This window comes from Marmota monax, unplaced genomic scaffold (genome assembly GCF_021218885.2).
Source record: "Marmota monax isolate L192 unplaced genomic scaffold, Marmota_monax_Labrador192_F-V1.1 WCK01_AAM20220418_F8-fsc00005, whole genome shotgun sequence".
Lineage (NCBI taxonomy): Eukaryota > Metazoa > Chordata > Mammalia > Rodentia > Sciuridae > Marmota > Marmota monax.
The window spans coordinates 16,127,018-16,152,301 of NW_026692254.1; the positions used below are offsets into that span (position 1 = coordinate 16,127,018).

General features: G+C 35.0%; 2 protein-coding genes across 10 annotated transcripts in view; one reads left to right on the forward strand and one right to left on the reverse strand.

Moving 5' to 3' along the window:
• Lrrc28 (leucine rich repeat containing 28) overlaps positions 1–12,822 on the reverse strand; it is a 146,059-nt gene extending 133,237 nt beyond the window's left edge. For 2 of the 7 annotated variants that reach the window (XM_046436203.2, XM_046436188.2), the window contains exons 1-2: positions 12,704–12,822; positions 8,995–9,070 (exon numbers count right to left, since the gene is read on the reverse strand). In XM_046436203.2, coding sequence (XP_046292159.1) covers positions 8,995–9,020 — 26 coding nt within the window. In that variant the 5' untranslated portion in view covers positions 9,021–9,070; positions 12,704–12,822. Of the gene's footprint in view, positions 1–8,842; positions 9,071–12,496; positions 12,651–12,703 lie in introns of those variants that run through there. The other 5 variants (XM_046436217.2, XM_046436170.2, XM_046436198.2 and 2 more) reach the window with 4 other exon arrangements.
• A 1,768-nt stretch (positions 12,823–14,590) lies between these two features.
• The window catches only part of Ttc23 (tetratricopeptide repeat domain 23), a 93,713-nt gene continuing 83,019 nt past the window's right edge, over positions 14,591–25,284 (forward strand). The window contains exon 1 of one of the 3 annotated variants that reach the window (XM_058576868.1): positions 14,591–14,802. The gene's annotated coding sequence lies outside the window, so the exon portion shown is untranslated. The other 2 variants (XM_046436227.2, XM_046436235.2) reach the window with 2 other exon arrangements.

The window sequence follows — 25,284 nt, forward strand, 5'->3', positions numbered from 1 at the left end:
GCACAACCTTTCTTCTGCAGTAGCATAAAAGTCCTAGCTACCATTTGCTCCCCAAAGTCCTTTGCCATTTATGCCTTTATCTCTTGGCTCATTCCCCAATAATTACTCATTTTCCCTTTCTTTATTTCTCCATCATGATAGAAATATTCTCTATTTATGCTTTCCAAAAATGGTAGCTACTAGCCACAAGTGGCTATCAAGCACTTATAATGTAGTGACGTGACTGAGAAACTGAATTTTTATTATTACCTCCCACTAACTTAATAATTACTCAAATCTGGTCAGTAACATATTAAAGAGTACAGATTTTTACCTTTATACTCACTACCAATTTTTCACTTAAACTCAGTTTTTAAAATGCAAAATTAAAAAAGGATAACTATTAAATTGTATGAATAATAAATTTTTATGTATCATTTTCTTAGAAATAAATGAAGACTTTGAGATACTGTTTAACATTTATACAGACTTAAACTGGTATCCTGAGAAATGTAAATTAACCTAGCAATGGAGCTCAATGGTACAGCACTTGCTTAGCATTTTGTGTGTGTGTGTGTGTGTGTGTGTGTGTGTGTTGCTACAGGGGTTTGAACCTGAGGGCACTCTGCCAGTGAGCTACATTTTGAGAAAGGGTCTTACTAGGTTGCTGAGGTTGGCCTTAAATTTGCAATCCTCCTGCCTCAGCTTTCTGAGTTGTTGAGATTATGGGCATGGACTACTGTATTTAGTCACACTTGCCTAGCACATGAAAGGCCCCGGGTTCACTCTCTATACCTGAAATAAAAAGCAAAGAGGATGAACAAATAAATGTAATTAAAAACTTTAAAAAATAAAACAAAAACTTTTAAGTATCTTTAAATCTGCAAATATTTTAATGCCAAAAAATGGAAAACAAACTTCAAGTCTAATAATTTTTAACTTTGCAAAAATTTACAAAATCTATGCTCAAATTAAAAAAAAAAATTAGTAGTAGATGAACTTAACTTTATTTATTTATTTTTATGTGGTGCTGAGGATCGAATCCAGTGCCTCACATGTTCTAGGCAAGCGTCCTTCCACTGAGTGGCAACCCCCATACTCTATGCTCAATTTGTAAAGCATTGCATATTCAGTACATTTACAAAAATGAAGGTGTATTAATTTGATAAAAATTTAGTTGCCACAAAAATTTCTCAAAAGAAAAAAACAAGTATTAAAAATTGCTAATATTAGCCTTTGAATATTTGCTTAAAAGTAAAAGTTATATACACAAATACATCATAAACAAAAGTTGAAGGTTAGAGAATCACTTGCCCTTATTTAGCTATTTTTAATTTAAAAAAAATAGTTAACACACATGATTTTATAACTGGAACTTTCAAAACAACAGAAAAATACATAAAAAGCTGGGCACAATGGCACACACCCGTAATCCCAGTGGCTCAGGAGGCTGAGACAAGAGGATCCTGAGTTCAAAGCCAGCTCCGGCAACAGTGAGGCACTAGCAACTCAGTGAGACCCAATTTCTAAATAAAATACAAAACAGGGCTGGGATGTGGCTCAGTGGTCAATCCTGAGTTCAATTCCCAGTACAAAAAAAAAAAAAAAAAAAACCCACAGAAAGAATAGTAAACACTTATTTGCATAAAGTGAGATCAACTACCTTAAATTACATTTAGCCTGAATAATTTTATAAGCTTATGACAATTGTTTGTTTGTTTGTTTGTTTGGGGGAGGGGGATGTGTCTAAGCTCAACATCTGATATTTTGAGCTCCTTACTTATATAAAAATAGTATTTGTTGACTGATTTAATAGGCCTAATATTTAAAAACTGGGTTTCACTTTTAGTGTATAGGTAACATGTTACAGTATAGTGAATACTTAAAAATGAATTTAAGGGGCTGGGGATGTGGCTCAAGAGGTAGCATGCTCGCCTGGCATGCGCAGGGCGCTGGGTTCGATCTTCGACACCACATAAAAATAAAAATAAAGATGTTGTGTCCACCGAAAACTAAGAAATAAATACTAAAAATTCTCTCTCTAAAAAAATAAAAATAAAAATAAATGAATTTAAAGTTGTGGGCATACACACAGAGTCATGAATTTTGAGTTTTGCATGCAATTAGCACGCTTCAGGTACATAAACAAATGGTCTGGTGGTATAAGGGACTACCTTGCCACCTCCTCATAAGTCCTCCCTCCTAACTCCAGATAAGAAACTACAAATCACAGAGTAAGTTAAGCCAGTTTCCCTATATTTTACCTAAGAAAGCATAGAATGATACAAGATATAAAATATTTCCATTAACTTAGACTTTTACTTACAAATTCTAGAGGTAAACTTCACAGAGGAAATTTCCCTTACCATTTAATATCTCATTGCTGCAGAGGGGAGAAACATGGTTAAATTATAGCTGCATAGTGCTAGACTAGGAATAGGTCAACAACAATTACCTACAGAATTAAAATAAAAACCAGACTCATGGGATCACAAATGAAGATAAATTACTTTTGTTCTAAATAGATGACCCATCTATTAATCTCTTCTAAGTTTAGTTTCCTCAAAATATTCAAATATTGATAAAGCTCCTTCTAGCTTTAAAATTTATGAATCAAAAATAGAATTGTTATAGGTCAGATGTGCATTTTCCAGAAAAAAAAAAGTGTTTTTCAATCATGACATGTAAGAGGTTTAGCTACAACTTTTTAACTATTCACAAGAAACCACTGTCAATTAGTGATGAATAAAAACTTATAAATCTGAAAATTCAAAGGGAAAAGAAGATTTGGTAACAAAACTTCATTTTCAGGCACATGTGTATTATCAAGACAGAACACTTTTGTAATGACTGCTTCCCAGAACTATACCACGTTACACAAACACTGAAACAAAGAAACCACGAAAATTCACTATTTGACATACTTACCTATTTCTACATATTTAATGTAAAAAAAAAAGATACTTTTATATACAGCTAGCTCAAGAACAGAGTAATCATGGTGATTATGTGCCCTAGCAAAACTGTTTTCTCCTCAAGCTAAGCTGTTTCAATGCTTATTTGATCCAGACTCCTAATTTGAATATCCAAAATCCTAAACACTTCAAAACCCAAAATGCTTGAAGCACAGACATGACATCACAGATGTGAAATTCCATGCCTGAATTCATGTGACAGGTTGCGGTCAACATGCAGGCACGCTAAAAATATTGCATAAAATTACCATTGAGCTACATGTATAAGATGTATATGAAACATAAATAAATGTTTTTGTCTACCCTTGGGTGCCATTCCCCCCCAAAACATCTCAATATGTATATGAAAATATTCCAAAATCCAAAAATTAAAAATCTGAAAATTCTTCCAATTCCAAGCATTTTGGATAAGACAGTGAACCTGTATTACCAAATTTAACAGAGAAAGAGAATGTAAGTTATGTGACTTCCCTAACCATTCTCACCCTCAACATAGCCACCAGCCTCAAAGACATCATTTATGTCAAAGTAGCATAAATGTAAGCCATTACCATTAGACCACTTAGACCCTTTGATTAACAAAATATGACAGATGCATAAAATTTTTGTGGTACTATATTCCTAACATCTTACTTTAATGACTAATTATAAAAACAAGTATTTCTAGAAAAGACTATAAATCAAACATCATAATAGGGCCTTTCCCTTTAACTATAAAATATAAATAAGGCCCTGCTTCTTTCAACCCTTACTCCTACCTTCACACCCTTCACTTGTTCAGAGCTATAATCACTACTCAGTTTAATGTAACCCTTTTTTAATGCCTTACATATATTCACAAGATAGGGATTAAATAATACTTGTTTAAAACAGGATCTGGCATTCAAGTGATGGCACTCAAGACTCAAGCGATGTTGGCTGCTACCATATTTCAAACAATCCAATTCTGATGAACATTTAGATTAAAACAATTCTTCATATACAGTGCTGTGATGAACGTCCTTGTTCACAGATGGGTTTGGTTTTTTTTGGGGGGGGTGAGTAAATTCTCGCAAGTAAAAATGCTGATTCAAACACATACTCATGTAATATTTTACTAACAATGTTTCACCAATCAACACAAATATCAAGTCAATTTTCACTCTAACAGTGTTTGACCATCATTGGTCTCCAAGATTGGGTATTAATATAATCTTTAACACTAGGTATTAATGTTTTTACTTTTTGGCAATCCAATGGCTAAAAATGATCACTGATTTATCAGTTTTCTAATAGAAGTTGAATGTCTATTTATGTGGGTTTTTTTAACCTTTTATTTATTTATTTTTATGTGGTGCTGAGGATCAAACCAAGTGCACCCCACATGCTAGACAAGTACTCTACCACTGTGCTACAACCCCAGGCCCCTTTTCTGTGTGTGTGTGTGTGTTTTTTTTTTTTTTTTTTTTTTTTTTTTACTGCCTATATTCTTTTATCATATGCCTGTCCCTAATTAGATGTGGAGAATAAAGAAACATTTTCTTTTGGGCCAACAAGAAAGAAAAAACATCTGTGACATCTGTGCCTCAACCCCCAACCCAATTCAGGAAAATGATTGACAGACCTCTTCCTCCCTTCAATCTCACTAGAATATAACTTTTAAGTTAAATTCTCTTGTTGCATAGAATAATTGCTTAATTAGAGAATCCAGCTGCTCTTGTTATTTATCCCTAAGTCTGAACTTCCCTCTTTCATTAAAACTAAGATAACTTTTTGGTCCATTCATATGTACAAATGAAACTAGAAACTATATTTCAAATATTGTCCTCCCTCTTAAAAAGACCCTAGCTACTGATCTTGGCTCTATCTCGGCCCCCTCCACCTTGTATACCAGACCTGGTCACCATCAACAGATCATCATCACTCTCCATGATTAAAGTGTTCATAAGCAACCACAATATTCCAATCCTCAGCTGGCTCACTCAATCATGCAGAACATCTTTAACATCAATGGGTCCTTTGGCTTCTCTCCATCCTCACCACTCCTTCCTTACTTTGCCTCCCAAACAGTTCAGATTTCACATCCTACCATTTAAATACTCTCTTGCCAATATCCTAAACCTCTTAGTTTCTCTGTACTTGTATTGCATCCACCCAGCAAAAATCTAAACCTGTATGAAATATAGAAATCCACCTTACTCACACCTCAAACAACTGACTAAAGCAAGAGAACACCCCCTATACAAGCAGATGGTTTGGTTCTACCATCAGCCATTTCACCAAATGCTTGCTAAACAAAGTGCAACAAATCTATTACTTTTCTCTAGCTAACTGCCATGTAGATTCTTCAAAACAGTAATTTAAAATTTCACTCTCCACAAATCATGATCTTGAAAATTCCATGAGAGTAAGAATTTGTTCCATAATTTATCTATTGTCAGTGTCTTAAAAAGTGCTGGGTATACAAGAAGTACTCAATAAATCTATGTTAAATGAATGAATAATGCTGTACCTCCTAAGCTCCTGTTAAAGTCACTTTTTAGTGTCATGAAAACGAAATATATGTTTAAAATCTTCTAACAATCCTGCTACAAAGAACTAAATTATGTGTCCTACAAATGTTAGGCAGTAGGCCAGACACTGGGGATGCAGAACTCAAGACATTGTTCCTGTCCTTGAAGGCTCTCAGTCTAGAACTCTTGTAGTCTTTATGTAATTCTACTTTATATTCAGTTATTCATTCCATAAATGTGTGAATACTTGTATGACAAACATAAATCCTATGTTACTCTTACTTATAACTATCTCAAATATGAGGGACTCAATAATTCTCAAACTGCATTTAAAATAAGGCAAATATTAGAAATTAAAATTATGTGTCCTACACTACCTCTTATTTACCTATCTATTACATAACTGATTTCCATATAAACCAACTCATATTGTGTTTAAAATAAAGTCTTAAGATTTCTTAACCATACAAATAAGTGATAATATTAAATGCTTTAAAATATTATTAAATGTGAAATGTGTCTCTTTTGACCCAACAATCCTTCAAGACTATCCTAAATTTAGGTATGCACATATGTACAAGGGTAAATGTATCTCTACTAGTCTAGAGGTTAGTGGAATAATGAAGTGAAAAATAGAAATTTGCAGAGAAATACATGTAGTAATATTCTATTTTTATTAATAAAAGGGAAAAATATAGAGAAATACAGAGTATATAGTTAAATAAACACAAGTGAGTAGGGTGGAAGATGCCATGGCCTGAATGTCTATGCCTAGTCCAAAGTTTTTGCTGAAATCTTTATCCCCAAGGTGTTGATGTTATAAGGGGCCTTTGGGAGATGATTAGGTCATGAGAGCAGAGAGCCCTCAATAATGAGCTCAGTGCTCTTATAAAAGAGGCCCAAGAGAGACCTCCTTGCTCCTCCCACCAGGCGAGGACTCAGCAAGAAGGCACCATCTATGGAGTCTTATTCCTGGACTTTCAGCCTCCAGATCTTTGAATAATAAATTTTTCTTATTTATAAGTCACACTGTCTATTCCTCTATGTGGTTTGACATAAGGGAAGATATCACTTCTGTGATTAAAAAATGAAAAAGTTCATTGCTTTAAGTGTACAAAAAGGCTTTTTCCTGTGTTTTAGTTCTAAATATGGGCACTTGACAAGTTCTGAACATCTGACATATATGGTCATCCTACAAATATGAGCCACTGTGCTAGATCAATCGCCTTGAAGGGCAGAGGAAGAAGGGCAGCAGTTGTATATTGTTGCCTACTTCTCTTCCCACCAAGTGGCTTCACTTGAGAAGCGGAGGAGAACAGAACAGAAGGAGAATGTTGAGGAAGAGCTATTTAACACAATGAGACAATTTTAACATGAAACAATAAAACAACATGAAAATGGAAATGAATGACAGGTTCCTAGGCCTGTAAAAATAAATAATAAAAGACCAATTAAGCCAAAATGTGTTTGAGATACTATATATGTTCAATAATGCCCTCTCCTTTTGGACATGGTACAATTGTAAGTCAAATTCCACAAAGTCTCCCATAGGACCTGTTTTCTCTTAAGACCAACAAACAGCCTAAAAACCCTGATTCACTAGGTTTGAGCACTCTGGGTCAAGTATTATTTCATCTGTTCTCAAAGACTGCACAGTAAACTGTATTAAATATAGGGGATGGGATGGTTTGGGATCACTGCTATGATTCCCACCCTCCCCTGATATCTATATAGCACTTTATACTTTAAAAAGGTCTTTGATACACATGAATCACATGTTTAAATTACTAAGAGGAAGTAATTAAAGTATATCACCTTGCATTATAAGCATGAAACAATTTAACCTTTGATGATTAAAAAGGTAGCAGAACATGAATTTGAAAATGTATGCTATGAGGCATTATGCAGATATACTTTAACTGTACTGTAGATACTTGATATTTTCCTAAATAGGAAATTGCAGATGAGAAACTGTCAGACCAAAAGTTTACTTTAAATTTTATAAGCAAAGGTTAATTTATTTGAAGAAAGTCTACTCCATTGGACTATAACTGATAGGGAAGACGTAATCCACTCATGAACTATTTTTTTGTACATAAGTAACAAACATGGGAAAATCTGGGTTATCATCCTTGAAAAATTATTTCTTACACTAGTTCTTCCTCAAAGGGCTAAAAACTTCTAGGTAAATATGGTTTCATATTATGCAATGATGATTTTGCAAAAATGATTCATGTAACTATATATAGACTTTCCAAGTTTAAACACTGAAACATCTAATTTTAAAAATCTAACGAGACATTCAACATATATACCAATATGTGCCAAACACTAAAAATAAAATATACATAGTCATTTACTTCCAGGTACAAAGATAAATTTTATAGTGCTCTCTACCTACTGTAGGTATTTTGCACAGATTAAATGAAATTTTTCTAGGAACACATGCCATTTATGTGAAAGCAATACCAAGTATTTTTTAGATATTTACAAAAGCCCATTTTGTAGAAAGGAATTTTTAAAGGGTCAATTCATGAAAGAAACAATAATATGTCATAAATCATCTAAAATGAGTAACAATGAGAATTCAAATAAAAAACTCAAGTTAGGGTAAGTAAGTAAAGACTCTAGTTGATAGCCAGAAAAGTACATATAAAGTAAATTCATTTAAAATGGAGATCAAATTTATAATGCAATGGAAATAAAAGCCTGATTAGGACATTGTCTTGAAATTTTTTAAAATACTTTCTTGTATGAAATAGAATTTATAACAAAAATTATATTCTTATTATTAGAACATAAAGTGTGAATCAAATGTTGCTTATGTGGCAAAATTTTTTCCAACAAATTATATGATAATCCAATTCAAAATCATTTTGATTTTCATATGGCCATTATAAAGAAAGGTTTTTTTGGTTTTTGTTTTTAACACTTGAAGCTTCATTAATCTTTCTAAATGTTTCACTTAATGTTTTCATCTTCAAATCATTCCCTTTTTAATGCCTATAACTCAATTATCCTCTTTGGTCTTTCTCTTGTTTCCTTTTTAAATTGTCTGCTATGCACTCAATATCTAAAACTCATAGGAAACTGAACATACAAAGAAAACAAAAGTCAGGATAGATGTACATGCTAACTGAAGTGAGGTTTTGGAGTGGGCACTAACTTTCAAAATGGTATTTTAGTGAATATTTTGCTTTCCTACACAACAACTCCTGCAACCTCACAATTGCAGTGACTTGGATAATAATTTCACAGCTAACAATAACCCCTCATTTGTGTATTACCTGCAAGAGGGGATATTCATCCTGATCTGAATATCTTAGGATATACAAAATATGTCCCTGTCAGGGCCACATTTGTAAATGATATTTTTAATGCAATATAATACTATACCAAGGTGGTAAGGGAGTTCCTTTTCATATAGAGTCTCTCCAAGTACTGCAGTCCTTCATCTTTCAGTAACTCCAATGGAAAATGGTGCAGATTCCTATAATTTAAGAACAAATTCTTGTGCTTTTCAAGCCTTGCCACAGTGATCGTCTTACAAAGTTCGGATGCCATGATTGATCATATCCCATCAGGCACAATGCAGCACTACATGTTGTCCAAATTGGTCAATTTCTATAAAGAGAACAAAAAAGTTTAATCATTATAAGACTCTTACTAAGAATGGAGGTATAAATCTGTGGTACAGTGCTTGCCTAGTATGTGTTCCAGGACCTGAGTTCCATCCCCAGCATCATCAACAAAAAAGACTTTTTATAAGCATCACCATATAAACCTGTTCACTTACAAAGCTACATGTGTACAGACATTAACAAGATGAATTATACATTCTATCCTATATTTTCTTTTGTAACAACTGAAATTTAGGAGATTAAAATGAAAAATGAAAAATAATAAAATACTCTGATTAAACAACACTTACTATTTATCAGAAATGGTCCTAATGAAAAAAACATTTTTTGGACTTGCAGTAGGAATACTTGTCTAAGAGAACATAGATCAGTTTAACCTCATATTCATCTTGAACTATCTCATTTTGAATTTATTTTAAGATATGTCAAAATATTAGCACATATGTTAATAGATCATTAACCATTGTTTTCTTTACTTCCAGTATCTGAATGTTTTCCTGTATCCTAACTTTCCTTTCTTTCATCTCTTTATTCTGGTTTTGTTTTGAATTGTGTTTGTTTTTGCTTTGCAGATTATCTGAAGTAGCAAAGAAACACGTTCAGGGTTACAAAGTTTTATTAATTTTATTTATTTATTGTTTGCAGTCCAGCCTCAAGCATGTTAGGCAAGCATTATATCATTAAGCAACACCTCTAGTGCCCAGTTTTATTACTTTACATCTTTTCAATGAAAGAAGCAACACTGCAAAAGGACACAGTAGCACTGTATTATTCTATTATAATCTTTCTGGGCCTCAGTTGACTAATATATTAATGTGTTGCTTTAAAGGCCCCCTGGACAAATTATTTTAAATTTTCTTCTGGTTACAAAATTGACAAGGACAGGAAGAAAAGTAACATTTGACATCATATCCACTGGCTGAAACAAACTTTACCATCACTGAATACAAGATGAAACAAATTGAGGGCTTCCAGAATTTGTCCAAGGGAACAGTTTACAAGGGATGAAGATCAGGTTCAGTGAATTTCAAAACTTGGGCTCTTTACACTGATCTATAAGGTTCCTCAAGATACAAAGGAAATGCTTAAACAATTATAAAGAAGCTGAGTTTTGTTCAAAGATTCTACTCTGTTTTTCTGGTACCTTTCCCAAACTACCTACTAGAAAACAAACAAAAAACCACCTTTCACTTTTCACCAGGAATTAATGCCAAAGCTGTCAATAAGCAGAGTTTTGTAAGTTTCATATTATTTTCTATCATTCCCAAAATTTAATTCCTAGCTAATAGGACAACCCTTGCCAGAGCAAAGAATATGAAATTCTCAATAACATTCCCAATGCAATATAATAATCCAATATTTCCCCATATTTGTTTCACCTACTCACTTACCTACTTTATGAGATATTATGTGATTTTGTGCAAGACCCTCAATCTTAAGATATCTTAATTCTCTATAAAGCCAGGGGAACTAGATAACAATATCAAAGACTGTGGAAAATGAAGCTTTCTAGGTAACTATTCCCTGAAGTAAACTGAAAACATTTAAGATATCTCACAAGCATCTCAACTTAACACAGTCACAGAGAGTTTTAGATTTTCACCACCAGTCTGAACCTCCCAAGTCTTTTCCCTCTTAGTAAATGGGGAGAAAGCATAATTCTATCCATGCAGCAGCCCAGACCAGAAAGCTGGCATTATAAATGAGTCCATCCTCCTATTCCCCCACATCTCTGCACTATCATAAGGCTGATGGTTTCCATTTCTAAAATATATTTCAAATCCATCTACATCTCTCCATCTGCCAGAATCATAGACACTGTCATATCCTCATTGAGTCAACTCTTATTACTGGTCTGAGTCCACTTCAATCACTTCCAACACATTAATCATAGCAGTGAGACTTTGAAGACGCAAACCCAACTGCTTCTCATTCTCTCTCAAGCACACATCTTACTAAATAAACCCTTCAGAAGTTTCTTACTTAGAAAATCACCCTCTTACCAGGTCTTCAGGGCTATTCGACATTGGGCCCAACACACTTCTCTAGCCTCATTTGCAGCACTCTCCCTGGCTTCCCAAATTCCTGAGAGTTCTTGTTGTTCTGCTATCCTCTAAGTCTGGAAAGCACTTCCCCATCAACCTCCAAGTTTCAACATAAAAACCAATTCCCTATTTCAAGTTAAAGTATTCCCCTGGTATTCTTTTCAAGCAACCCAGCTGTTTTTCTTTATTGGATTCTGTGCAATTTGTAATCTATATATTTACTGGTGCACCTGTTTACTCTTAATCTACCAAGAGCCTGTAAAACCCAGAGGGCAGAGATTTTGCTGCTTCTTCATGCCTGCACAACTAGCACAGTATCTAAAAGCAAGCTTTCAAACAGTTAATGAACAGATGAAATTAGAATATTTGGAATAATACTGGAAGGCTGATTTTTCATCTACCCACCTCAAAACCATTTACAGATTGTATAAACTTGCTGCATGCCATAAGGATCTCTAATCCTCACAACCATGTATTGCAACATTGCTTAGCCCATTTTCTAGATGAGAACAGAGTTTCTCAGAAAGTAACCTGCCAGAATTTCAACGCAGGTGGCCTAACTGCAAACTGCAAAGCCTGTGTACCATCATACAAGGCATCCTTTCATGCACTTCAGTGTAACTAGTGCTTCTTCTATCATTTATGTGGTATGCAAAACTTACATAAATGAAGTCTTTGCTTCATAAAGCAAAATATATCCACACTCACTGATAGAAAATTCAATAAGAGAATTAACCAGATGGTTTTCCTTCTGAATGCTCTGGCTGGAATTGGTTACCTCAAAACCATCATTACCTCCTGATAAAATGCATTTTATTTTGCATCGAAGATAGACTGGCAGATAGTCTATACAAATGCAATCTGAAAGCTGTCAACAGTGCTCATGGTTTTCCAATATGCATTCATTGGCAACAGAGCCTATAACAGCATAATTTTCTTTCTATTTTACTTCACTATCTCTTGCCTATAGTTAAAGAAAATGGTATATTTAGTATTAACTATATACAGCTGCACCTCCACCTGAGTTTTGACAGATGAGCACCAATTTTATTATTAAACAAACAAACAAACAAACAAAAACCCTCCCATTTTAAGAAAATCCCACACATTTTAAGCAGGAAAGGAGTCCCTTAGGCTGACTTCTCCATACCTATTCTACACGGTAGAATACCCATTCCGATATCCTAGCACTGGAGATTAGGGAATTATAAACTGTATATCAAGCATTTATAGAAGATTATTTTCTTAGTACTAAGAAATGCTAACATTAGTCTCATGCAAAACACATGCTGTTTTGCCCCAATTAAGCACTAAGATCGTTACAGTTAGGCAGCAGCTAGCATAGTGGCAGGGGTTTCACAGACCGGTGTTAGGCGGACTGTCCGATCCCCCGGCTGCGGACTGCGAGGAGGACCCAGCAGCCTCGGTGACCCAAGGCCCGGGGCAGTCCACAGTCCCACTCGCTGCAGCCAGGCGTTTTTGCCGGGTCAGGTATGGGGCGTCCCCATCGGGGACTCGGCCAAGGGACCTTGACACTTGAACCTCCGGACAAGGTGGACAGCTGCACTCACCTCGGCGCCGGCACAACCAGCGCTCCCGAGCGCGGGCGGAGCTGGACAGCAAGCCTAGGGACGGCGGATGGGGCGGGGCGGGGAGGGGCTGGGCGGGATGGCCAGCGCCGGCGGGCCCCGGGGGCGGGGCGGAACCCGCACTACTGGGAGTTGGGGAAGAGGGAGACGAGGAAAGGAGGACAGGACCTCGCGATAATTCGTCTCAGTTCTCGCGTTTTCACGATAGGTGAGACGATAGGCTCGTTTTCCAAGCGATGTTCCTATTGGCGGAGAGCACTGCTTCCTTCCCCTTGGTCCCGCCAGGGGCTCTACTTTTGCTTCCGGCTCCCGCGTGGGGATGGAAGAGAGCGACTCTTTGTTTAGTTATCTTGAAAGAGTAATTTAGCCAGCGCCAACGTCAGGAACCTGTCGTTGACCTGTTCTTTTGTTTGTACATTCATTCAGGCGCTCGGACTGGTTATTCAATCCATAGGTTGAGGGATGACAAAACCCGCGACGTGGAGCGCTTGTTGTGTACCTTGGGGCATTCTAAGAGCCGTGCACAGATTATCTCATTTAAGTCTAAACAGCAATCCCATGACACGGGTACTGTTATTATACCAGTCTAATGGGTTTAAAACTGAGACTGATAGATTTATATCATGCAGGGTTCGTCAGTGAACAGTGAGCCCAAGCCCTGGGTTAAAGAGCTCACAGATAGGTTCCAAAGATGAGGAAGTAGTCTGCACTTCACTCAAGGTCTATTTTGAGAAACAGTTGCCAAAAAGCACAGTACCAATTTAGACATTATGACAGTTACTAGCATGGCTAAGTAGGATGTCAAAAAATATTTCTTAAAGAGAAAAATTCATGTCAACGAAGACATCAAAAGAAGAGGGCTTTGGGAGTTTTTGTTGTTTGTCTTTCAATACGTGCATTGTTCGGGAACATTAAAAACTTGTGTTTAAAAATATTGTGTTCATAACTATAGCACCTTTCCTTCTTAAAAAAAATCTTCTAGAACTTATTCTTTGTCCTTTGTAAAGCTGGGTCTGTTAACTTGCTAAAGGCTTATTGTCAACGTTAAATTTTATAGTGAACTAGTTTTATGTTGGCTAATTACTTTTAGAGATGAATTATCTAGAAAGCAGAGTTATACTAAATAACACTGGTTCCAAAATAAGGTATGAATTACAATCAAATGTTATCAATTATTAATTAAATCTGGTCTTCCGGAGTTACTGATGTGACATGTACATACATAACCTGTATTCCTAAAACCTTTTATGGAGTTTCATAATACCTCAGAAACTTTTTGCTGGACTTAAAATGAGGAAACCTAGAGTGTGTAAAAGCAAACATCTATCGGTTATTAAGAATCAACCCAAATAATGACACTTGTTGCTAATATTGGAATAATCACACATGCAAAATAGAGGAATAGTAGAAAAACAATTTTTTAAAAATCAGTGTTAATTTCTTAGTTTTCTTTTTTTTTTAAAGAAATACTGTGTTTGGGGGTACATTAATTGAACATCTTATATTTGATCATGAAAAATGAATCATGTTAAAATAACATTTACCCCCTTCCCAAACTGACACAAAAGTGGCCAGGTCAGTATGTGATATTAGTGTATTTTATGACCATTCTTTAGATCTCTCAATTTTTGAGGGTCAATTTACATATTTTTGACTTACTTAAAGGGGGAGAACACTTTAATTTAAACTAGTGATTCTACAGTCTTCAACAAAATTTAACATCAACCGACAGCGATACCACTTTAAGAAAATTCCAAGGAAAAGACAAACCCATTTTAAAATTCCCACCTCTGGCTTCCAAGGATTGGGTTACAAACTTCGACAAAATGCTCCTCTCCACTCCCTATTGGTGAATGCTCTATCATTCATTCTTCTGCCTGAAGTTTTGTGAGGTATTGGGTTGCTTTACGGGGGGTAAAGGCTGTTCCAATTTTGTCTGGAACTGCCCTACTTTAGACTTTTTGTGGTAATCTCTACAAAGAATCCCAAAGGGAGACAGCGTAACCAAACTGGCAAATCAGGCTATCAAGACAACTGTGATTCGATTGAAAAAGAAACGGAGATTCTGTTCATCTGACTGGGTAAACTGACAAAGGGTTTTACGACATGTAACTGGAGATCTGAGAGTTGAGAATTTTCTGGTTTTTCAGTGTTTTAAAGAAGTATCAAAGGAAAAACAGAGAAAATACAGGCAGCATGTAAGGGAGGCAGGATGGAGTCTGCAGAGGGTGTTTCTCTTTAGGAAGAAGTTGGAAAGTATTTTCCCCAGATTATCAGTGGGGGTTTGAAAGGTAAAGCAACCAAAATAAAATTAATTATAAATAATTTTCTACTTTAAGAAACTGTGCTCTGTTGTTATTTTAGCTTAAATATGGGTTGACAGTAATATTGTAATTTTTAAGTGAAATAGCTATTTGTGTTTGTATATCTGGTGTAATAGACAAATCCATCTATTAAAAGTTATAATAGAAAATTACAGTTGGCTTTGGACCCAAATTTTGCAGGTATTTATAAACTATGAAATTCAGGCACATCTGCCTATGGTCAAGGTAGTTCATGCAGGATAAACTTCCAAAACAGAAATCTGGCATTTGTATTTTTAGAAATGATGTTTTTTATTAAAACCAAAATATAAAAGTTCAAGAAGATATTGATAAACAAAAAATATTAATTGGCCACTATTAGTCCATATTAGCGAATATAAAATAATAAAACACAAGATGAATGAGATGTTAAATTAATGTACTTGAAACCACAATATTTCTGTTTTTTTAAAAAAGAAAACTAAGAAACAAACATTGATTTTTTTTTTAAAAAATTGTTTTCTCTATTGTTAATCTATTTTGTTGTCTGTGATTATTCCAATATTATCAATAAGTCTCATAATTTGGGTTGATTCATGATAACGGGTGGATTTTTGCTTTTACACAAAAATCCTCCAGAAGCTTATACCAAAACTGTAGAAAAAATGAGCCTCAGAACATTTAATAATGTTCTGGACCATTCTCAATGCCCGAATGACTGTTGTAAATCACAGGTGCTTCAGGATCTCAGATCAACATGAGCAGAATTATTTAGGGAGAGCTTCGCAATATGGTATCAATTCAAGTAATTGGCAAATTTTCAGAAGATTTAAAAAAAAAGTGGCATTCCATGTAGTAGGTGATAAGTCAGCAAATATGCATAGCTTAAGAAAGAGTAGTTTGACTGGAGAATAAGTGTGATTTGGAAAGCTTGGTTAAAATAATGATTTTTTGAAAAGCACAAGAAGTTACACAAAGAGCCAAAATTGCCAGGATTAAGGAGTTTGGTCTTGGATTTTTTAATGGGAGGGATACCTTAGGAAAGGAATATTGGAACATGATAAAACTGGCAGTGCAATTTAAGGTGGCTTGGGGGCAGATACCAAAGGCCAGAGGGCTCAGTGATACAAGTATTGATATACAAAATGGTTACTAAACTTCTTAAGGCATTTTATCCAATTATCTTCCCTGTGTTGTTGATACATTTCTTTGTAATCCTGTAAAGCATTGAGTTTTTTTTCTAGTTTAGCACTATAAGTAACTTATCATATGTAGTGGTGGTTGTGGTCTAATTAGGACAGTAAAGGTGATCTTTGTTCACATGGAATATGAACACACATTTGTTCACATGGAATGTATTCTTCTTACCTCACAGAATTTACTTGTGGTTTGTTCAGTTTTGCAGTACTGAGAATCAAACCAAGGGCGTTTTGCGTGTTAGGCAAGTACTCTACTGCTGCTACATCCCCAGTACTTTTTATTTTGAAACATGTCTTGCTAAATTGTCCAGGCTGGCCTCAGACTTGAAATCCTCCTGCCTAAACCTCCTGAGTAGTCAGGATATGCCAGCAAATCTGTCTTTTAATTGTGTTTCCTTGATTCTGCTTAAGAAGGCACTTGTACCAGCAAAACCTTATGACTTGAAGATCACCACAGGAGGCATTGTGATTCAGACAAAGCACCCACTCAGTGGGCTGGGGTTGTGGCTCAGCAGTAGAGTGCTCCCCTAGCACTTGCAAGGCCCTGGGTTCAATCCGCAGCACCACATAAAAATAAATAAATAAAGGTATTGTATCCAACTACAACATACACACACACACACACACACAACAACAACAACAACAACCACTCAGTGAGCTGCTGTGATGTACCAGACACCGTGCTCAATATTGGGAAAGCAAGATAAATCAAAGACCATTTCTGGGCAGTGGCACCAAAAAGCCCATATATAATTTCCAATAGTTCTCATATTCTGTCATGACTCCTCATGATGTGTAGTTGAGCTTTGGTCAGCCTGGGTCTCTGATTGAGTCTGTAGAGCAGAGATTTCCATCTCCAATCCTCAACCAAATTAACCTGAAGCATTAAAAAGTTAATACACTACCTTAACTAGCATACCCAATCTGGACTACCTCCACTTATAAACAGGACTTCCCCTGAAGATTTGGGCATTTCATTTTTTCTTAAGTTAGAGGGGAAATACCCTAATCAAATGTTTTAGGTATCAAATAAGTGAGATATTTGGGGAGAAAAATCACACTATAAGGATGATTTAATTGTTCATTAGTAAGCATTTATTAAGGCTGATTTAGATGTCAGGCACTGATGTCAAGTGATCCATCTATTTGTACAGTAATGATATTAACATAAGATTGATTCTAAAGATTGTTAAGGCCTCTGCCATATTATCAGGGTTGCTCTATCTTATAAAAGTCTTATAGTTGTAAAATGTGTAAAAAACAGAATTACATATAAGACATCGTGGTTTCATAGCCATTTTTTTTTTCAGATTTAAAGACTGATATTTTAAATAACACATTTCCCTTTCCTTTTTTACATTATAATAGCCATTTTTAACAGCTTTTGTGATGTATAATTCCTATACCCATAAAATTCACTTATTTTAAAGATAGAACTCAATGATTATTTTTTAAAATTTTTATAATTGTACAATCAGTGTCATGTGCCAATTTTAGAAAGTTTCTGTTACACTAAAAAGATAATTTGTGCCCATTTGGAGACAATTCCCTTTTGCTATCTCCAGCCCCACCCAATCATTTACAGACTGTTCTTTTCTATAGATTTACCTTCTCTGGAAATTTTATTAAAATGGGATTATACATATATGGTCATTTTACATCTGGGATCTTTCACTTAGCATAATGTTTTTGAGGTTTATTCATGTTGTAGTATGTAATATTGCTTCACTTCTTTTTATTGACAAATAATAATTGATGACATGCTAATACCCATGTTTTCTTTATGTATTCATCAGTTGACAGATATTAGGATTGCTTTCAGTATTTGGCTGTTATGGCTAAATATATGGCTATTATGGCTATGAAGATGTGTACAAGTTTTTGTGTAAATATGTGTTTTCAGTTCTCTTGGGTTTATACCTAGGAGTGCAATTGGTGAATCATATACCAATAACTTTATGAAGAATATTGCAACTGCTTTCCAACGTGAGGCACCACTATTTTATATTTCTACTAGTAGAGTATGAGAGTTCCAATTTCCTCAGATCCTCAACAACACTTCTTGTAGTCTTTTTATCATGGTCATTCTGGTGGAAGTGAAGTGGTATCTCATTATATTACATTTTGCTAATGACTTGTAATATTGAGCATTTTTCATGCACTTATTGGCCATTTCACATATCTTCTTTGAAAAATGTCTTTCAAATGTTTTGCTTATTTTTAAATTGGACTATTTGTCATCTTAGTGTTGGGTTGTAAATAGTCTTTATATAATCTGGATCAAAGTCCTTAATCAGATATATGAATATGATTTACAAATATTTTCTCCTAATCTGTAGGTTAACTTTCCCCTTTACTAATAGTATCCTTTGAAGAAACAACTTTTCAATTGAAATAAAATCCAGTTAATCTCTTTTTTCTTTTATCACTTGTGCCTTTAATGTTGTACCTAAAAAACCTTTGCTTAACGCAAGCTCATAAAGACTTACTTCTATGTTCATAAGAGTTTTATTGTTTTAGCTCTCAATTTTATGACTTTGATCCATTTGGAGTTAATTTTGATATGTGAGGTAGAGGGCCAGCTTCATTCTTTGACATGTACTTATTCAGTTGTTCTAGCTCTATTTATTGAAAAAACTACTCTTTGCCCCATTGAATTATCTTGGCACCCTTATTTTTTAAAAAAATTGATGTGCAAGGCCCTGGGTTTGATCCCCACCAATCCCCCCACACACAAAAAAATTAACCATATATGTCAGGGTTTGATTTTGGATTCTCAATTCTTTTTGGTTATTCTGTGCCCACCTTGTATCCTTACCACACTGTTTTATTGGGGATTTTCCCCCCAGCTTTACTGAGTGATGGTTGACAAATTAAAAGTTGTACATATTTAAGGTGTACAACATGATGTTTTGATATAATTGTTACTTATGTAATGATTTCCACAATCAAGCAAGCTCATATAATCCAGTGTATTATAATGAATTCACATGTTAAACCAACTTTCCATTCTTGGAATAAATCCTCTTTGATTATAGTATATAGTCCTTTTTTATGTGTTCCTAGATTTGTACTGTCAATATTTTGGGTGGATTTTTTGTGTCTATATTAATGAAAAATATTAGTTTGCTGTTTCCTTGTGATATATTATATATTTCTTATGATGTATTAGGATAATACTAACTTTGTGGAATGAGTTGGAAAAGCTCTCCTGTATTTTTGGACAGTGTGTAAAAGATACCTTTTGTTTCTTCTTTAATGGTTTGGTACAATTCACCACTGAGACACCTGGACCTAGGCTTAACTTTTTATAATCATTTTTAATTACTATTATTTTTGCTTGTGATAGATCTGTTTAGATTTTCTGTGTCTTCTCTGTTCAGTTTCAGTATTTCATATCTTTCTAGAATGTTTTCCCAATAATTCCACGGATATAAGGACCATGTTAGTTTTTAATTCATAGTCTCATACATTCGTAATGGTTGTTATTTCCTAAGAGCCACTTACCCTGAGGGCCCTTGCCCCTCCCTCAACCTTCTTATATCTCCCCACAAGTCAGCACCCAAAAGTTAACACCTGGAACAGCAGGGGACCTTCAGAACACAGCTCCAACATAGATTCTACCTATACAGATTAATTGATTCCTCTGTTTTTTCAATTATTATATATTTTAAACATCACCTTTTGGAAATGGAAGACTAAGTAAGACCCCACTTTCCACCTCTTCTTCCTTCCACATAAATCTGGGGCTGATCATGTGCTTCAGTATTCTACTGGACAGGTCTGGCAGAAGGAGCAGCATCAATAGATTGGGTAAGCCTGAATGGCAGTTGTGGATACAGATTGAGAAGACTGGGAAGGCAAACCCGAAGCTGGCAGGGAGAGAGTAGTGTGTGGGGCCTGAGCTGATTTCTAACAAAATTTTCAGCCCCAGCTATGGCTATTACAAAGAAAAGGAAAGTGGCCTATGATAGGCATGTAGCTCAAAGTAAGTGAATGTCTTAATGCTAGAAGTGCTACTATGTGATAACATACATAGTAACATAGTGTTATAACATACATTAAAACAGACACATTTTTAAAGCAAGGTCACACTGATTCAAATCTTTCCAGAAGCCAGACAAGTAACATCCCTCCATTCATTAATTCAGAGATACACATTTGCTTTGGCATTTAAACATCTCTAAAATTAGAATGGACATTGCAATTGATGGGGCAAGTCATAAATGGAGTATAAAATACCAGTGTCTAATAATCAATAATGCTGTAGATGATTGAAATTCAGGAAATGAGTGGCATGGGCAAGAAAAATCACATCCCTCTATTTGGCCTTTCACTTTGAAAGAGAGATGAATACAGAGACCTGATAAGAAACACACACATACAAACACAATGACAAATGGCAACTACTTTGCTGTCTCCGTGCCCAAGAGCCAGTAGGCAGTGGTAGCAACTGGCAAACCAAGCAGTGTCATTGCCCCCAGGGACAGCAGCCCCTTCACCCTGGCCAGTTATTGCCTATAGTGACAGAGGCCCAATGTTAACAGTTCTGAGTTTTCAAAAGAAGTCAAAATCCAGTAATCTAGATCTTTATATGAAACTCCTAATTTTAAAATAATGCCTTAATCTTTTTTAACTGACAAAGAAAAAAAAAAGAAAAACAAAAAGTGCATACGTTAGATCCAGCTTATGAACACTCTGATTATATATAACCTCTGTTTTAAAGATGTAATATTGAAGCAGCATGAGACAAACGGCATTTTTATGGTGAAGCCAAACAAGAAACCCCCATTTTAAAGTTTAGCAGGAGATTCAAAATTCCAGAATAACAAGTATTGCAGGGCATATTTCATATGTCATTTTAAATATTCTTTTATGACTCTCTCAGTAGAAAATAAGAAAATGTGGTTAATTCAGCTGAAGATATTACATTTCCTGTTTATAAAAATACATGGTCACTTTTAAAATGCAAATTTATGTTCCCAAAGTAACAGCATTTTCTACCCACTGCTTTATAGACTGTGGTAGAAAATCTGTAGTAGAAAATCACTAAATTATTAAAAGAACAGACTCATAGTTATGATCCTGTGATATTGTGTAAGTAATTTAGCTTCTCTCAGCTTCATTGTCCACATTTATATTATAGGGGTAGGAATGCCTCCCCCTGTACCTCACATGGTTATGTAATAAGTAAGGGCCACATGAGATAAAACATGGAAAGAATAGTATGTTGCATAAATATCAGTTGTTAGTATTGCCCAAATAGTATAGATATCTGGGCAACACAGATTAATGAATCTCAGATTCTTCATCCTGGTCTATTGCTGTGACCCTAGATCATGACACCTATGAAAATGTCATCAACCTATCAGCCACTGGGTTGAGTAGATGAAGAAGCATAAGGCAAGAAAATATTTTTTCAAGTCAACCAACTTCTGGGGATCTGAAATAGCACTGAATCTCTAGACGGTGAGGTTTAGGCAAATCTTAGATGGTAACCCTAAAGGATTAGTCTTTCACATTTTCAAAGGCTACCCAGGAATGAGAGAATTGCCTGGATCTTATATCAGCCTCAGTGGCTTTCTCACAGTTTGACCTTTGGCTGCTTCCTTCCTCTCTGTTTTATTTTTTCATTCTGTATTGCTTTATAGGGGATAGAAAATGTCCTACTTTTTCTTAGTGGACATCTTTTCTGATGCAAATATACAGCTCTGTTGTGTATTCTGAAGGAGTCTGTACACTACTCTGGTGACTATATCCAGTCTGTTTCAACATTTATCTCTATCTAATCTCAAATCCCATTTTGGAAGAAAGCATGGAATAAGTTATTCATTTTTAAAAAGGAAAAGAAAATTGTTGTCTTTAAAAAATGTCATTCATAACTAGTGATGTGTTTTTAACGTCCAAGTTTGATATTTTCATGTAAGTTTTCTCCTACAACCTCAACTTCAGTCTGGTTGAAAATTAGTTGGTTGTCTTATCCAAGTGACCACCCTCCTTTATGTTACTACTTCTCTTTGTGGTATCAGGGTTTTTAGGGATTGTGAACTTTTTTTCTGTAAAGGACGAGACAGTGAGTATTTTAGGTTTCAATGGCCAGAGGGTTTCAGTCACTACTCACCTCTGCTATTATAGTACAAAAGCAGCCATAAACAATATGTAAGGAAACTAATGTGGCTACGTTCCAATAAAACTTTATTTATGAAAACTGGGACAAATTTGGCCCAGGGCCATAGTCTACCAACCCCTGTTTTCAAGACACAAAATGAAAATGTCATGGTTATTCTTGACTATCCTCCTTTAAGTTATACATCCAAGCAATTCTCAAACATCCAAGCTATGATCTATTCTCAAGTTATGATGATTATTCCTTTCAGTAATTCCCCTCATCACTTCTCTCTCTTCTTTTCCCGCTGCTGCTGTGGAACTAATTTCATTCTGTATAATCACAGTAATATTCAACTGGAAGCCAGGGAATGATCATTCCACATATATACATTTATTGAAGATGTATGATAATTTCTTGGGAGAACTTTCAGACACATATGAAATATTATAAATTTATTATTAAGGACAATGCGTATGTAATCAGCATATAAATTACAGAAAATAAAACTTGATGAAATCCTGGTTGATAGGTCATGGTGAAAAATGGTTGTGCAACATTGCTCAGATTTATAATTTCCCAATGTCTGCAATGATTACAATTATGATGTTAGGTAGAACATAGACACACTTTTTAAAATATTAATACTATGTTTGTATTTTAATGTGCATTAGGGGAAAATGTAGCTAGCATATCAAACCCATAATACCATTCATTCATTGTTAGGATGAGTCTGAAGTAAGCATTTACATTTTTAATAAAGTATCTGGGTTGAAAGAAAAGTTAACAATAATAAGTGCAGGCAGACTACAGACACAGAAAAAGTCATCAGGATGGTACTAGAATATTGAAAATCAGTGTCCATGTGGCCTCTCATAATTTGATTATTATATTTCTCCAGTATTTACAGATCAATGTCATGGAACATTTTCATTTCCTTTTCCTGGGGAAAACTTTCAGTTGCTCACCCCTTCCTGCCCATTAAATTCAATCAAATGGTTGGCCTGAAATCAATGCCTTCTTAGCCTGAAATCACAATTTCCACTTTTCCCATATCTTAAGGGTTCCCAAACAATGTTAAAAAAATGCTAATTCCACAAAATTTAATCAATACGTCAGAAAAAAGATGATTTTCATGGTCAAAAGTTTGGAAAATGCTTCTGTATCTTTTCTCTAGGATACTTGTCATTGTACCATAGTAAAAGTTTTGAGAAGATAAAGAAATTGTTGGTACCCATTTATTTGATCATGAAATCCCCCTTTTGTGGAGCCAATATTTGGGTTTACCAACTCATTAGATCCCCTTTGTCAATGACCTCTCTTTGTGAAATATCTTGTGGCTCTCCTGTGCTGTGGCAAATGATGTTCTTTCCCATGCCCCACCTTATAGTTTACCAGCAGTTACTCATATATCGATTTCACTTTAACACTTCCAAACTCTTACTAATTATTCACTTTACTTGGGATGATTTTTCTTCTCTGTCCTTGCTCTGAAATCTTTTCAAACAAGCTGAACCATCACAGCAGCAATGATTCCTGTTTCTGAAGTCTTAACCACTAATCCCTCTTCCAGTGTCTGTACCTGCTAGTATCATGCTCATGTGTACCTAATCTATTTGCCTGCTAGATCTTACATTTCTTGGGATTACTGTTTTCCATATAGTGTTTTAGCCTGGTATATTGCTTTTAGTTGTTAATAAATAAGGAAATGATAAAAGCATAGAATTTCAAAATGTTTTCTGTGGTAAATAGTAGAATTGGAGTTTGACATATCTGGGCAGGAGAGGGGGAATGAGGAGGCATCTCTGACCTGTGCATATTTTTAACAGCTTTATTATTTGGCAAACAAATGTATACAATTTCATAAGTTTTGACATATGTGTACACCCATGAAACTATCTTGAGAACATATCCATCATCACAAGGAATGATGTTCCTTCTTTCTCCCTTCCCACATTTCCCCTCCTCTCTCCACTCCCCTTCACACCACCACCCCCTTTCCTAGTTCAAGGACATCACTGATTGGCTTTTAATCACTATCCATTGCTTTAAATGTTCTCAAAATTTATATAAATAGAATCACACAAAATGTATTCTCTTTCATCTGAGTTCCTTCCCTTGACATAGCTATTAAGAGATTTATTCGTGTGGTAGCATAGTCAATCCTTTTTAAGGCTGAGTAGTATTTCATTATATAGTTACACCACGGTTTGCTCATCCATTTACCTATTGATAGACAGTTGAGCTGATTCTAGTGTTTTGGCTATTAAAAATAAAACTGCTATGAACATTTACATATAAGTCTTTATGTAAACATCAGCTTTCATTTCTCTCATGTAAATACCTAGGAGTGAAATGACATCAAAAGCACAGACAACAAAAGAAAAAAAAATAGATAAGTTGAACTACATCAAAATTTAAAACTTTTGTGCATCAAAGGATGCTATCAACAGAGGGGAAAAGGAACCCATCAAATAGGAGAAAATATATGCAAATCATATCTGATGAGGGGTTAAGATCTAGGATATCTAAAGAATTCCTACAAAGCAAAATGAAATAAAAAAACAACTCAATTTAAAAATGAGGAAAGGATTTGAATAGACACATATGGCCAATAAACACTTGAAAAGATGTTCAACACCTGTAATCATTAGAGAAATTCGAATCAAAGCCTCCATGAGATATCACTTCACACTCATCAGGTTGGCTGTTACATAAAGAGAGAGAATATCATATCTAGGAAAGCTTTGCCTAACTTGGAGTCACAAGGGTTTTCCTCTAGATGTTTTTATAGTTTTTGGTTTTAAATTTATCCCTATGTCCCATTTTGAGTCAATTCTTGTATATAGCGTGAGATTTGGATCAAAGGGTTTATGTTTTTATTTTTTGTTTACATGTGAATTTCCAGTTGTTCCAGCATATTTGTTGAACAGGCTGTTTTTTCTCCAGTGAAAT